Below are 15,917 nucleotides of genomic sequence, written 5' to 3'. Positions count from 1 at the left end.
GTGCATTGTGTAGATTTACTACAATTACGGCATGTCATAAGTAGTTAGTTGTAGTACGCTGTACAGTCATGTTGTGGTGAGTGTGGCAAATTATGTCATAACGCGGTCTGAAGTTTTTTAAACTTTTTTTAAAACTAAACAGTGACAGTCTATTCATCCTTTGCCGCTGTAGTGTAGAATGTGAATGGTGAATATGAAAGTGATGCAACACACTGCAAATATTAAAATTTAATCTAATCCAACGAAGGCCACACACACAATTCAAGCAGTACTCTAATGCCAATTCAACGAATGAACGAATTATCCGCTATTTCCCATCGTCGCTCTAGTTGTGATAAACCAGTGATTCAATTCGACAAATCAATTTGGCGTTTCCTTAAGCCGTTCCTATTCTTCCAGATGCCAAGGCACAACCCTGTCTTTGCTCAGACACTGCAGACACAAGTGGCATCATGCATGACTCTCCCACAGCAGCACTGAACAAGGCTTCATTATAGCCTTGACCGGCTTAGGAAATAGGAGTCTGTTGTGGCACGTTCATTCACTAGGTCTGGTGAAATTTCAACATCAGACTTTGAAAACTTTTCGAATACTCTCTGAGCACAGGTAGATCGGGTAATTACATGCACATGTGCACATCTGAATAATCTTCACTGCATCCCTAGTAAAGCTGCAGCCCTAGCAAAATCATGGTGGCACAGGAAATGGTATGGCAGGGTCCGGTGAAGCGGCAGGAGGGGCATGTACCTTAAAGTGAGTTGAAATGGACTAAGGCAGAGATACTGTAGCCAGACGGTCAGAACCCGTGCCGTGGTGATTAATGATGTGCTCGCAAATCCTAGCAGAAATAACACACTGCAGACGGGCAGTGAACCCTATTGATATTATGCGGACACGATGTCTCCCTTTCCATCCTCACCATAACACTTGGGCATCATTGTCCGTTTGATTTGCGATGTAAAATAAAACAAAACACATACAAATGCATCAACAGCGCGGTTGGTAGTGTAGTAATGTGATGTGAGTGCACAACGACTTTCCGGATGCTTTCACGCATAATGTGTGTCACTGAACACTCGATGACTTGCAGGCTGCACTTTCTTGAACACTACCCTGCTGGTGAAGAGAGCTAGGAAAGGTGAGAGACAAATAACAACGGCAGTGGCCAACATCTGGCTCAGGCGATGACAGCCTGTGGGGCATGACCGTGGCGGCATTGTCAGGAGGGTAACGCTGTGACAAAGGAACATTACATCAAGAGCACTGCTCTCTCTCTCTCTCTCTCTCTCAATGGGTTCGTGTGCTTGCTAGTTGTCCTCTCCGTCCTCTTGCATCAAGTGCTCAATAAGTAGTGGGTCTCGCAAACCATTTGCCACCGGCAAGTCAAAATCAAGCTGTACACAACAAGAAAGGAAAAGGAAAGTCAAGTGGAAGAACGACTGTTGAAATGTATTGCCAGAGAACATGAAAACTCAGCTGCATGCACTATGCGATACCCCACCACTTATTTGCATCACTGGGATGCACATGTAGTCCAGATGTTTGGGTTGTCACAGATGGAGTGCCGTTGTGCTGACGCATGTTCTGCGGCTGTGGTGAAAGTGATCATGATCATGATCATGATAGATGGCGCTGTGTGCATGGGCGCATGTTATCCACTACAGTGCATCATTGTATTCAATAAACAGTTCGGCACAAATCTAAATCAATACAACTATGTGTAAGTTGAATGTCAGATTTGAGAAAAGAAATTGACTTCGTACGACATTCTACGTGTTCGCTATACACAGAACAATAGGGGCATGGCTAGTTAGTCGCTACTCTGAATTTCATGCTTACATTATCATCAGGCAACATAAGGGATGTTATTGGCCATACATGTACACTATATTCAGACATGCTCTTACAAGCCACTTTGGCCTGGCTCCTTGATTGCTTCGCGCGTGCGGATGTGCCCCGCCACTGTCGCCAGCTGGTGTGTTTGGTGTGTTTGGTGTAGCAGGAGTGTTACTGCTACCAATGCTGCTGCCGCCACTGATGATGCTGCTGCTGGTTGCAGCGGTACTGGTACTGAAATTGCTGCTGCTGTTGCTGTTGCTGTTGCCTGGACCGATGCGTGCTGAGGAGCAAGTGTGGCTACCCATGGCCTTCAGGGCCGTAGCATGATCCTCCATGGCAGCATCATTCTCATCCACGGTATACCTGTGGAAGAAATGGAACAAGAGCCACCGAACATGAGATTGGATCACAGTAAAAAAAAGAGTAAATTATCGTGTCTATTCCCGGGAACTCATGACGGCCGGTAACGCCCAGTAAATCCAGCGGCAGATGCAGTGCCTGACGGGTATGATGGGAGCACTTTGGCAAAGCTGCTAGCTATTCTGTAAATCAGACGCTCTCCAAAGGTGATATCAAATTAGAGGCATCCATGTCTACAGAAATGATCCATTTGGTCACTTTGCCTGATGTCAGATGAGAATACGCCTAGCAATACTCATCAAAACCTTCATCACAAGTTAGGAGCTAGACCACATGGTTCAACAGCCATGACGTCAATAAAAGCATGTCTTACACGAGAGTCAGTTGGACAGACCTTTACACATCCGTCGAATCATCACAATACGCAGAGATGAATGCATGTTCGCAGCTCCTGACATGGCAGTGGTCAGCCGGCTTCCTATTTCACTGTGTTTCACGACACAGGCAATAGAATCTGCCCACATCCAGGCAGAACGTAAACTGGTTCCCTGTTTAGAATTTGTTCAGTCATGGTTTAAGACGATCATTATGTCTGACTGCACTCCTGCGTAGAATTTAATGATTTGGGGGACCTTTGCTTGAGGCCAGCGATGCTCTAACTACTGCTCGGAGCTATGGTGTAGCTCTCATCCCATTAGAGACCATTCAACACCATCTTCAGGCTTTAACTACAGCAGTGAAACATTCTACCACGTCCCTCTCACCTTTTCATTGGCTGATGTTTTCGGAAGGTCAACTGCATACTCTGCACAAACCTTACCATCGCCACGGCAAAGCAGATCAGAGTTGGAACAGCATAGAGGGTGATGTTGATGGCTTTTACCACACGCAGTGAGGGCATGAACGGTAAATTGGAGCAGCTGCTGGCGGTCTTCGCGACCGAAAGCACACAGAGATCGAACAGAAGCATTGTTTCAATGCGATTATCAATGTCCTTGAACGGCCCCAGTCCCTTGTTTCGTTTCAGTGGCCTAGAACAGAGAGACGACCAAGACAGCAAAATATTTAATTAATCCAATGTAACGATATACATGTACTTGGATAAATGGAAGGACAACACTATACACATGTAGTCAGTGAGTGAGTATGACAACTGGACACAAAACTGTCAGGGGTACTGAGACATTCAACGGTCTGACACCTCGCTCCAAGATATCTACTGAGCGCAAACCAACAATCATCCAACTAATTGGAAGGTTATGTTTTACAGTATCTATGAATACAATTAGTTCACCCTCCGAGTTCAAATGTACATGCAGGACATCCGCAATTCCAGCAGAGCATGATACGCCACAGGGTCAAGTCCTGCATGGAAATCGTAGACATTGTTATAACGGTGACGTGTGCTGCTCTTTACCTGTGGGTTGGGCACCTTTTATCGAGTTACCAGGAATACCTTTTGCGAGGTTGCGAACATGCAGTTCTCAGATAGGTCAGATTAGCCAGATGATGTCGACCAGGAATTCTGATGAAAACCGTGAAATGCCCAACGGAGTTGCACATTCCCGGGGCTGCGTACCCTTGACGAACACAAAACCAACTCTGCCCCCCCCCCCCCCTCCTCACCACCCCAACTGACTTGAAGACGGTGGGGTTCAAGCAAGACCAATATGACTGTACAAGTCAATGCACTGGCAACTGCAGAGCTGCAGATGGGCAAGAGTGCAGGAAACCTCCCCAGATCCGGGCTGGTTGGGACCGAGCACTGCCCGTAACTAAGAATTGCCCACAACTCAGAACTTACATACCTACTGCACTGCTGTATGCAAGTAAAGATTACTATGTCCATGAATATATGACTGTTTTGGCGCCGTTTTTCATTGAAAAGTCAATTTATGACTCTAGATAGGTCATACCAAGAGTACATAACCCCCCAGAGTGTGCAACGCCTGATCCAGCTCTGCATAGGGTCTTGGTCGAACGTAATCGGATCTTTGCGTCATAATACCGTACACATCTGAGGGGAACCCGGGGAGTCGCGGGTACACTCGGATCAAAAACAACGGTGCCCTGCCTCGTGACCGGGCTTGCGATGGTGTGGAGTGTACGCATGACATCAGAAGATCCGATTCCGCTCGACCAAAACCCTATGCAGAGCTGGATCGGCGTTGCACACTCTGGGGGTTATGTACTCTTGGTCATACAGGTGCATGGTAGATGGACGTGCCCGGATTAGGTACGTCCTGATCTGGGGAGTTTTGCACTATTGCTTACCGGTATGCTAGATGCGTAGCCAGGAACAGTACACAGATCATGGCCATCAGATAGTGTCTGATCCAGGTGTGATCCACACTAGCCTCCAGGCAGGCAAGCAACAGTCGGCGGCCCAGGTCCACGGCGGCCCACCAATGGCGGTCAGGCTCGTACACCTTCATCGCGTGGTCTGCGTACCATTTAAACTGCTGCAGGCTGCGCAGATACGGGATGGCCATGATTAGCGTCGGCGGAGTAACCAGAAGCACCAGGATGGTGATAGCCATGATGCCGAACCACAGGTGCTCCTTGCCGAACACCTCCACAGAGCCATCGATGAAGAGAACGTGAAGCGTGTCCTTCTCAATCATCTCCAGTCGCACACTGTTCAGCAGCGTGGTAGCAATGAATCCGAGAGACGCCGTCCAGTAGATTACGCTCAGCCAGATAACGTGTGCCAAAGAGTGGCGCTTCTGCAGGTGCTGCAAACGGTTGGCACAGACACCGTGGCGCACGGCAAGCCAGAGCAGAAAGCTGAAGAAGAAGATGAAAAAGGGCTGCAGGACCAGGGCAGCTCTGGCCTGCAGTGGTGTCAGCTGCTCACGTACACATATGTGACCCAGGCCAAATGTCAATGTGGTGTAGAAGATAGCCTGCATGCTCACACTATCAGAGAATATGATGAAGATGGCCTGGGGAGGGCAAAACACGAAGAAGTCCATCTTCAAACAGAGCAACAACGGACCTCCGGTAAGGAAGTCATTTACAACTACAGGTAGACTCCCTCTAATTCGAAAACGGTATAATTCGAACATTCCGTGTAATTCGAACTTTTTCGTCGTACCGATCTTCTGCAAGTCACTCCAATTCAAGTCAAAATCAAACGCATAATTCGAAGTACGAAAAGTGCGCCGGTTGGATAATTCGAACCCAGTCTTCGTACAGAAGAGCTGTTTACAGTACATTCATTGGCTATGTCCTTTGAACGCTTATTTCGAAGTGAGATTGAGTTGCTATCCTTGTAATTCGAAGTTCATTCTTTTCTCTTTCTCTAGCCAAGAGTAGTTCAAAAATCGATCGATGGTCGGCTGCAGGATCGACTATGTTCAAGAAACCCACCTTCTCTCAAAGTTTGATTCAAGCCCGTGCGAGGCAAATTGCAAAGGTTTGATTGAAGACAACTTCTTCCTGGTGGCTGACTCTCTTCGCGGATCTCGATGGCCTTTCTTGCCGCGCCAGCTCGTGCGCGGAGATGTTGGCGCACAACAACACTATTGTTGTAAATATTGTCTATGCCTATGCTCCACTTCCGTTCTTCAGAACGGCGTGCTGGTGTCCGACGGCCTTTCATGACGCGGATTACGCAGTGCAGTTCTTTTCCGTTGAATTAATTGTTTCAGGAAAGCTGCAGTGACTGACAACTTCTTCACTAGAAGATGAAGATAATGTCAAATGATTTTTTGTCGATCCAGTGTTTTGATGATCCGTTGTACATGACCACCTAGTGTGTACCTATGTTTCGTTGATGCAAATAAAAGGTGCAAAAAATATTCAGCATGCGATTTCAAGCATTTTGACAGTGCATGGGGCTGCATTTGGATAATTCGAAGTTCGGGATAATTCGAAGTTAGGGCCTGGCAATTTGAGGTTCGAATTAAAGGGAGTCTACAGTACATGTATTCTCTCCTCTCTCTCTCCCTCCCTCCCTCCCTCCCTCCCTCCCTCCCTCCCTCCCTCTCTCCCTCCCTCCCTCCCTCCCTCCTTCTCTCTCTCTCTCTCTCTCTCTCTCTCTCTCTCTCTCCCTCTCTCTCTCTCACACACAAATACACTTTTTAAATGTATTTGTGATGGGAGAGGTTAAACCTTCATGACCATATTCATCTACATCTGCTCGTAGGTCTGCTGATGACACACAAAACTGCTCGGTTTTGCCATACCCCAGTCCGCAGGTTCGTACCTGAATGAAGAAGAGCCAGCTGTTCAAAGTACAGGACACTCCAATGTTCAGGCAAAGTACAACGGCGTACAGGACAGCTGAACATGTGAACACCAGCAGGAAGTAGACAGCGATGGGGATCTTGAGCTCATTCCGGCAGTCGTGACAGGCCTGCACACGAGGTCACACAAAGTTCAATGAGACATCTCAGTATAAAGCATGCTGGATTCAACACATTTTGCGCTCCAAAGTACATGGATACTTTTGATAACCTTGCAGGATACTTTGGCAGTTATTTGACCTTGGATATACAGTATCATGTAGCTTGGTTAACTTCTAGAGTAGAGGTGTTCATGGCCTTGGGGGTTAGTCATACTGAAGTTGTACCGTACGTCATATGCAAGGTGAGGACATCCCAATTCATGTATCAGTAGTGGTGATAAAGCAATTCCGCCTCCACCTCCACATGCGCTCTCTGGCCGACCATCAAACAAGCAACACAACTCCAAGTTGTATATACTGACAAAATACTATTTCCTCCATACAGTGCTGTTTTGACCATTGTGCTGGTGATGCGCTGAATAAGACGCTTGGATCACACATTATTATTATTATTTGTGCTCCCGCGTCAATGGGCTCGCCCAAATTCGCTTGCACCGAACCATGCGAAAAAAGGCCACCAGCAGGCAGGCAGGCAAAGAAAAATAGAAAATGGTGTCACATAAACTAATACAAACAAGAATATCATTATTGATGACATTAATATACTGAATGAATGGCAAAGGCCATGTGAATACGGATAATACGGATAATCAGAGTACCAACAACAAAGAATGTAGCTCAAACCATTGCAGTGCCAACTTCCTTCACCAGTACTCTGCCTTGTACGCATCTGTAACTGCGTTGCACAGATATGTCCATTCACGGCGATCCAGTGCTCGCTGAGCCATCAGCTGCAAGTCCCCTGGAGTCCTCAGACGGCAGCCGACTCGCTCCGCGTCTTGATTCAGCAGGACTGGTAGCGTGATCCGCGGCCGCCCACGGTATCCCGGCACGGAGCAGCCAAAGAATCCACTCATGGCCTCCCTTGCCGGTGTGCATCACACATGCAATTAGATATTGGTGGCGGCAGCATTGCCAATGGTCAACAGTCCCCGCCTATGGCTATCACAATTCCAAGGGCGACACTGAGTCACAATCTAACCTAGAGACCTGATGCGTCGCAGTTGCAGCACAGGAAACCGAGTGCAAATGTGCATTTCTAGCAATATTTGCCCTTCTGGAGCACACGTTTTTTTATTCACTACCTCTCAAGTAACAAGTGTCAAGAGGTGAACTCACCCAAACACATTATACAGGTATAGAGAAGGGAGTGGCACTTTATTGCAGTTTCGTTTCTTTGTTTTTTTTTTATCGGGTAGTAGGGTAACCGCGTGCTGCCCGTAATTAGAGCGGGTATTGCGGGTAGCAGTTTGCTCCTGAGAGCCCGATCGAGTAGTTGGAGTACGGTGTTTTACCAACGGTGCATGTAAAAAGCACGCCTACGTGCTTACTGTACACTTTCTATGTAGAGCAAGTGCACACGAGATTTCCTTTCTTTTCAATAGAATTTGCAGCGTCAACGACCTTGATGTGGTGGTGGTGGTGACTAAGCGTGATATGAATTGGCTGCAGAGTGCAGTGGAGCCACCGTGTTCTAAAAAACAAGTGCACACTCACTGTATAAATTATGTCAAAAATACCTGATTGTTGTTGTATGTTGTATTCTTTTATTTCAATTCGCTCAGGGCACAGGCAATACTGCCTTCTCACCGAAGAAAGGATTCTCCGATTCCTACCAAAACGAGAAATCTGCGATATGAATATGTATGAGAAAGATATGAGAAAAATGAATAATGATGATGTCGGGGATTGGGTACCCGTGCTACCCGGATAGAAATGCCCGAATCCGTTATCCGACCAAACCCCTACCCGTTGTAGCCCTAGTTCGTTTCTCTTATTCGAGTTTGTTTAGAGCCCAGGCAATTCTGCCTTCTCCGGTTCGTACTAAGAAGGAATAATTTTTTCGAGAGGTTTGCCAACATGCTCCTTGTGTGTCCTGAGGCCCAGAGGGCAAGGTATGAGTCAGCCGAGTGTCAGTCAATCCGGCAGGGGACATGAGCTCCACATTTGGAGTGGCCGATCTTCGGAAAAAAGAAAAAGAAAAAAACCACGTGCCAATAAACGTACAATGTGGTATATTGACTATATTTATCTCGTTAGCACAGGCTAATATCTAGAGAGCATCTGCAGGGAAGGGCAGCACAACACCACTCTGACCACGTATTATAACTGTTGTGGAAAGTTGAACTAATTCTCTCTCCCTTTGAGTCTCTTGTCATAATTATAATTACTTACAACTGAGCTTATCAGAATGCTGTGCTCTGGTATACACGAGCCGCACATCGGACCGGTGCGATTGAACTTGGGGTTGCATGGGTTGTCACTGGACAAGGACCAGCTTGCTGCAGCCCCCGGCGGTCTGTAACAAAGCCCGTTGTCGCAAAACCCAATCGCAAACCGGTGCACTCCTCGTACGTTGCAGCCGTCACTGTCCAAGGCAGTGTCGTTTCTGAAGAAGGCAGTCTTGTCAAACACACACGTGTTGTCCAGATCCCGACGCTGGTAGAAACTGAAGTTTCCCGCCCAGAATCCGGTTCGCACCATGATTTCATGTCCATGCCGGCACTTCTGAATGCCATAATTTGTTGGACAGCGGCAGACCAGTGGCGACTCCTCATCACTGGTGAAGGCACTGCTATCATGCTGTTCAGACAGCTCTGTTATATACTCTGCCTACAGTGGACAGTGGATAGAGCAAAGTGAATTAAAAAAAAAGTGAGCACACTGCACACCAATGCAATGTGGCTGTCCGCAGCCGACCCTGCACTGTAGTTTTGCTGTTGCAAACGTGAGGTTTTGAGAGGGAATTATCATTCCTGCTGCTAAGCATGTAAGGTAGTACTGCTGACTCTTTTTGGTAAATTCGAAACGACACTTCACGCAGCTGCATTTTGATCAACTCGTATTATGGCAACACTGGCCAACACTCGGATGCACTGCCGCTTCACACAGTCAGACAGTTCTTACTCAACATTTCGGTCACTCTGACCACCGTTTCTTTTTGTTCTTGTACTTTTAATACTTTTGGAGATTTGATAAAATAGAATTGCTCACAGTATAGTATCACGGTTCGAGAGTAAGAGATAGTGGAAGAAACCTTGGCGATACTAATAAGAAAATAGGTTCATCGGAAAGTTCGAGCTTACCGCGGCTTTCCTGACAATTTTACACTTGACACTTGGAAGAGCAAAGAGGTATGGTACTCTGAATTTTACTTCATCAAGTGAACAGGCAGCAATGTCATCCCATCAGCCGAGGGTTGAATTCCAGAGAATGGCGAAGAAATGCAAAACATTGCAGTATTCGGGGAAAGTTCAAATTCAATAAAAGAAAGGCATTTGAGCTGACAAGCTCGTTCCCATCACTCTACCGCGAAAACACTGAACACCGTTTTCATATCAATTTCAGCAACGTTTCGGCATTTCACCATAATCAGGTCAATGTGTTGCGAAATTTGATGCTCTTGTGGTATTTTCCCCCACTGCTGTCTCTGGTGTTGCCGTTTGTCCGGTCCGGTGTCCTATAATTATGGTCTTATGTGCATATGGGTATGGTGTGATGTGTGCCAGATATGGGTGTGGTCACTGTGGTGTATATAGGTGTGCGAGGTGTGATGTGTGACGAATATGGTATGCATGGCACATGTGAGAGCGTGGGATCATTCTGTTTCTGTCTGTCTGAGTGTGCCTGTCTACTAGCTGTCGCGCATGCGTAGGTTATGTGGAGCAGGCGCTGTGAGGGTAAGGCTTGGGTATGAGAGAGAGATGTGATTCGTCCACGGTGTCGTTGTCTTGGATTTTGTGATTTTTGTCACGTGTGTCATACGTACTGGTGGCTTATTGGTCGTTTCGGCCCGGTCTGTTCGCCCTTTATCCTGTTAGTCATTTATGATTTCATTGTCTTTTCCCCAGCTCTCTCGCCAACCACATTGCATTAAGTTGTAAGAGGAACACCAGTAATTACACTAATGAGTCAGAGAGTTGTTTTGTTGCGGGGGTTGGACCACTCAGCAGACACACATGGACACCACTTTGACAACCTGGGGATTCCACATTCAACCTAGGCCCGGGGAGATAAATGCTGTCAAGTTCAGTGTAGATTTTTACCTTACCCAACAAAAAGCTAGGCAAATTCAAATTCAATGGGATGGTCAATCTCACCAGGCGTACTTACGGCCTCCTTCGAACTGCCAATGCTCGGGTCTTGGAATCCTGGCAGGCAGCCACGCAGCCTGAACGGAATCCAAAGCTCGATGAAGTTTCTGTCAAAGTTGGTGTGGCGAACTGCACCACGGCCAACCACATGAATCAGCAGCTTCCCAGTGCTACCAGGCACTCCTGACAGCGAGACTGCAGTTAGATTGCCGCTGGAGGAGTAGTAGAGACTCTCTCCGGGCATGTAATCCCGGTCATCCTGGCGCATGATCACATCGTTCTTGTCTGCTTCCACCTAGTGGACAGCAAGGAACACATGTACAACACATAACACCTTGACTCAAGTGCGCTCTTCTTTGGACCAATGTAAAGATAGAAAGGCACCAAGCTATGTGGCTATACCCTTGCAAAAAGGGCATGCGCATTGCTGAATTATGGGTTCAGTTCGGATTCCGACATGCACCCTGCGGCCAAATTCTCAGACTAAAATCCTTCCCTAGACAGACAATGTTGTGGCTAAAACAACATAATTATGGTCAGTAGAGAAGACAGCTTGCCTCTCTTTCCAGTGATCACCGAAGACAAGCTAATTAACTGGATTAATATCCTTTGGTGGAGGATACTATGTGCTTTCTTATCATACTTTTCAAGAATCTTGTGTGGACATAAATATTACCTAGGGTAAAAAATAGATTAAGTTATTGTTTGACCCTTGGATAGCCTCCTTTTTCGAAAAATTCAAACAAACTCTGACCAGAATTTCTATTGGGTGCTGAAGTAGTAGAATAGCTCTGCATTCTATGTCACTGCTTGGGGCTTTGGTTTGCGTGTGCATGTCAGAAATATGTCAGTGCTGGGAGCGCAAAGCCGCACACAACGGGCGGTCTCTGAATCCAGTGCACTTTCTAAACAGAATTGTCTTGCCTGGGAAGAAATGGTCACTAAATGCAGATGTTTGCATGAAAACAAAGAGTCACGAAATGCAGGTGTTTGCAGGTAAAGAAATTGTCACCAAAATTAATGCAGGCGTTTGCAAGAAACTCTGAGAACGTTCAATGATCACACCAAACCTACCTTGACGCCCAGAGTGGCACCTACACCCGACATGAGTTCGTCCACAACGTCAAATGACAGGTCGAACTGCTCGCCCGGGGCAGGGTACAAGGTCAGATCACCGATTGCATTTTCCGAGTCAATGACCAGATCCTGTACGGGAAACAAGTCGACCAAACATGGCAATCCCCGGTGCGAGGAGTATTCTCTTCAAATTATGTGGACGTGTAGATGTTGTCTTTGGAAGGTGTTCTATGAAATACCTCTGAAGTAAAAAAGGGTCCACATGGTTTCTACTACTGTGACATGTTGGTCCAAAGGCTGGAAATCATGCTATTTTGCCACGGATTTCTGATCACGATTAGAACCTCATTATCACCAGAAACAGATATGGGGACCTGAAACCATTTTATTGCAAACTCAGAATCAGCGTGTTTTCTCTGTTAGTCCACCAAAAATGAGTGAATTACTACACGAGTCAATGAAATGTTTGGTGAAAGCTGATAAACTGTGTGGCAACGGCTGAAACTGTAGCAACAATGAAGTGATCATACAGAATACTCTGAATAGTCTCAGACAGACCCTGGCAAACTAAACACACACACACACACACACACAACTTATCTGTGGAAATATGACATGGTAATGAAGGGAGCTTTCATCAGATTTCCTTGGCCTCACCTCAATGATTGTACACGTCTCATTATATAACTGCTTGTACGTCATCCCTCCCACACCATCGTCCTCTCGAAATTCTTCAAGATTGTACTCCAGCCAGGAATGTATAATACCAGCCCATGGTGTCATTATTAGTGGATAGCCTGGTAGTATTGGCATCAGAGTGGTGCGAAAGCGCTCATGTGTTGTGGCTAGCTTGAAGACACTGCAGTCGAAGCGCTGCAGCTGCGTGCTGCTGCAATTGCGGCCCAAGCAAACACGCATTTGTACATACATTCACATTCACATGCACAAACATACACATACACACACAAAGTGACACACACACACACGTGCACACGTACACACACACACACACACACACACAGAGTGACACACACACACACACACACACACACAAAACACAACAATGTTGTCATTGTTGTCATGTCATGATTAATTTTGAAAGGATTGAGGGAATTTTAAATTCAAAGGATCAGTCGGGGACGTGAACTGCCTGAAAAGAAAAAAAATGCCAGACCCGCCAGGACTCGAACCCGGGACCTTGCTTGTCATGGGCAATGCTCTAACCGTCTGAGCTATGAGACCAGGCCGAACGTAGAAGGCGCTGACAAGTTTCACTCCAAAGGCAGCTCACAACACGTGCCACACATACTCCTGATGGCACTTGGGTTCCAGTTCCCTTGAGGTCCTGGGTTCGAGTCCTGATGGGTCTGGCATTTTTTTTCTCTTGGGTGCTTTGCCTGCACGGAAGTGTTCTATGCTTGACACCAAGTTTCAGTATGGCCGGAGTACATGGAAATACACGTACATGACATGTACTCAATGTGCTGACAGAACTGTTTCGTCCTTTGTGGACTCATCAGCGCAGCACAGAGGAAATGAGGCCGGACCTGATAGTACGTACACAATCCGATATGCCGTGAATGTAAGGGACCTGGTTCTAAAGACCACCTGACTTCAACGACCAATTTTGCTTGCACCGTGAGGCGGTCGCCTAAACCAGGTCTTAGTATTAATGCAAATAACGCTGAGTAACGTTAGTTTACACAATGATTGTAAACAAACCAGTACTTGCTTACCAGGTTTTACTGTCGAAAAACTTCACTGAAACTGAACACATGCAATGCAGCAATGACAGACCATGATCCAAGAATGCTAGTGAGGGTGGGCTGTCAGAAGTACATTCATGATTGTGCAGAATGATCTCATGCGACACTTACATGATTGCAGAGAATGACGAGTCTGACCTCCTATCGCAGTGAGAACTTCCACCACCACTAAGCAACCTTCGTAAATATGATTGTGCAGTTTTAAAAAGATCATGCCATGTGCCATGTGCCATGTGCTAAAGTTGCTTTGCCGATGTCTATACCATAGTAGTTTGAGCATTGGTCTTGAAGGTCCCTGGTTTGTGTCCTGGTGGCGACAGCTGATAATTTCTTCAGACTTTCTCCCCTTTCTATTCCCTCGGCCGGGCTAATAAGCAATAATTATGTCAATCTTAAAGGGGAAGTTAAGGCAAAAATCAAAATTTCACCAGTTGTAGTCTTCGGGGTGCTGAGTCGAATGGTCGTGGTCCGAGGAAGCTGAGACGCTCCCTTCCAACTTTAATCCCAATCGAACTCGCGCACTTCCACCGAAACTGGGTGACTGCGCCCTACTACTTATAGGTTAGTGCATGGCAGGGAGGGCCTTATGGCTTGTTAGTGCCCGACAGGTTAGCCTGAGGGCCGTAGGCCCGAGAGCTACCCTGAAGGGCACAAACAAGCCATAAGACCCTTCCTGCCATACACTAACTATTTTAGAACGAGGTTACATGCATTATCTCACTTCCATTATGCTTGTGTACCATTATATTGGGTAGTTTTGTTGTTTGTGTGCAGAGAGACTTGGTGTGGTATGAAAGAATATTTTCTTCTGTTTAGTTATGGTAACTCAGCACCACTTAGGACTACTAAAAGTAGAAAATCAGCAAATGAAATGCTGGGCTCTTATTGCGAGCTTCATTCTTATTCATAGCTTGTGGAGCTATTTAGGGGCTTTGAGGGCCCCTTGTCGATACCTCTAATGACTTTGATCTTCGGTTTTTATAGGTTTCCACAAGCTGTTGACAAAGGAAATTCGTACAGATGAAAGAATACGGGAGGCAAAAACCGTACACACTTCTGAAATGCGTAGCTTTTAGTGGTACACCGTACATTTTATGCAGAGTTCATTACCTGCACCGTACTATAATGCATACAGGGAGTTGTACGCACCAGTTTAGAGTATATTCAGCGGGCTTTAAACTAATCCAAGGCCCTCGACGCGTCATCAAGAGTAGTAAAATAACGATTGAGCGGGCTTTAAACTCTGATAAGGCCCTTGGCGGGAATGTCGCTGATTGGTCGTTTCCTGGACAACGAGACAGACCTCGTTCTAAAGTCCATTTCAAAACTATAGACGCGTAGGGTTTTTGAAATATTTCAAATTTGGCTAGAACTTTTTGAGAATAGTTTTCGGAATATTGCTCAGGACCGCTCCACAATTACTCTCATATAGTTTCTAAACGATTGGATAACAGACGCCCAATTTGGAAAAATGTATGCACAAAGTGATCACAGATTTTATGTGGTATAGATGCTGGCATAACGGTTTTTGCCTAGGTACGCGTATAGTTTTGAAATGGACTGTAGATGGGGATTTGTATGCAAAATGTCACTAAAAGTGCCATTTCGTTCTTATAAAAGCATGGATGACCGCGATTGGCCCATATGTTGTAGTCTCTTGGACGCTGAGTCGATTGGTTTTGGTCCGAAAAGGCTGCGATGCAGCGTTCCTCCTTTATTCCCAATCGAACATGGTTGAACAAGCGGTCACGTGCTCCTGCGTACACCAGTTACCCGGTCACCGTGCCTGCCGGGTACACCTTACTAGCCTGTTTGACCTTTTTTGGATGCAGTCCTGTCACTCGAGTTGAACTCGAGTTGAACCTTGGTGTGAAAGTTGTCGCCTGCTGGCATGGTGACCAGGTGATTTGGGCACCCAGGAGCACGTGACCGCTTGTTCAACAATGTTCGATTGGGAATAAAGGAGGAACGCTGCATCGCAGCCTTTTCGGACCAAAACCAGTCGACTCAGCGTCCAAAAGAGTACAACATATGGGCCAATCGCGGTCATCCGTGCTTTTATAAGAACGAAATGACGCTTTCAGTGACATTTTGCATACAAATCCCCATCTAGTAGGGCGCAGTCACCCAGTTTCGGTGGAAGTGCGCGAGTTCGATTGGGATTCAAGTAGGAAGGGAGCGTCTCAGCTTTCTCGGACCAAGACCATTCGACTCAGCACCCCGAAGACTACAACTGGTGAAATTTTAATTTTTACCTTAACTTCCCCTTTAATCAAATGACATCACCTGTATACTACCAATTTTGTAGTATAGTAATCTAAAAATAATAATTTTCCATTACTCCTGTACCACTGAAGCACACCTTCTTTT

The 15,917-nt window shown here is 46.3% G+C and overlaps 1 protein-coding gene across 1 annotated transcript; it reads right to left on the bottom strand.

The window, feature by feature from the left end:
• Positions 1–487: 487 nt before the first annotated feature.
• On the bottom strand, positions 488–12,746 carry LOC135808621 (uncharacterized). The gene is made up of 9 exons (XM_065321836.1): positions 12,439–12,746; positions 11,779–11,910; positions 10,724–10,999; positions 8,786–9,223; positions 6,410–6,559; positions 4,474–5,144; positions 2,964–3,230; positions 1,908–2,202; positions 488–1,394 (listed from the first exon to the last, which is right to left on the bottom strand). Exons 1-9 carry the CDS (start codon positions 12,709–12,711, stop codon positions 1,308–1,310), a joined length of 2,589 nt encoding a protein of 862 aa, XP_065177908.1. The 5' UTR covers positions 12,712–12,746; the 3' UTR covers positions 488–1,307.
• Between the last annotated feature and the right edge of the window lie 3,171 nt (positions 12,747–15,917).

This window comes from Sycon ciliatum, chromosome 2 (genome assembly GCF_964019385.1).
Source record: "Sycon ciliatum chromosome 2, ocSycCili1.1, whole genome shotgun sequence".
Classification (NCBI taxonomy): Eukaryota; Metazoa; Porifera; class Calcarea; order Leucosolenida; family Sycettidae; genus Sycon; species Sycon ciliatum.
Note: the sequence above shows the minus strand (reverse complement) of the source record. Positions and strands in the feature narration are given on the sequence as shown.

Excerpts from the sequence above, each read along its gene's own strand:
- LOC135808621 (XM_065321836.1), bottom strand. The coding sequence starts at position 12,711 with ATGTATGTACAAATGCGTGTTTGCTTGGGCCGCAATTGCAGCAGCACG. Across the intron at positions 6,560-8,785 it reads GCATTCTGATAAGCTCAGTT|GCCTGTCACGACTGCCGGAA; the intron begins GTAAGTAATTAT and ends CCTCGTGTGCAG. Across the intron at positions 2,203-2,963 it reads AAACATCAGCCAATGAAAAG|GTATACCGTGGATGAGAATG; the intron begins GTGAGAGGGACG and ends TTTCTTCCACAG.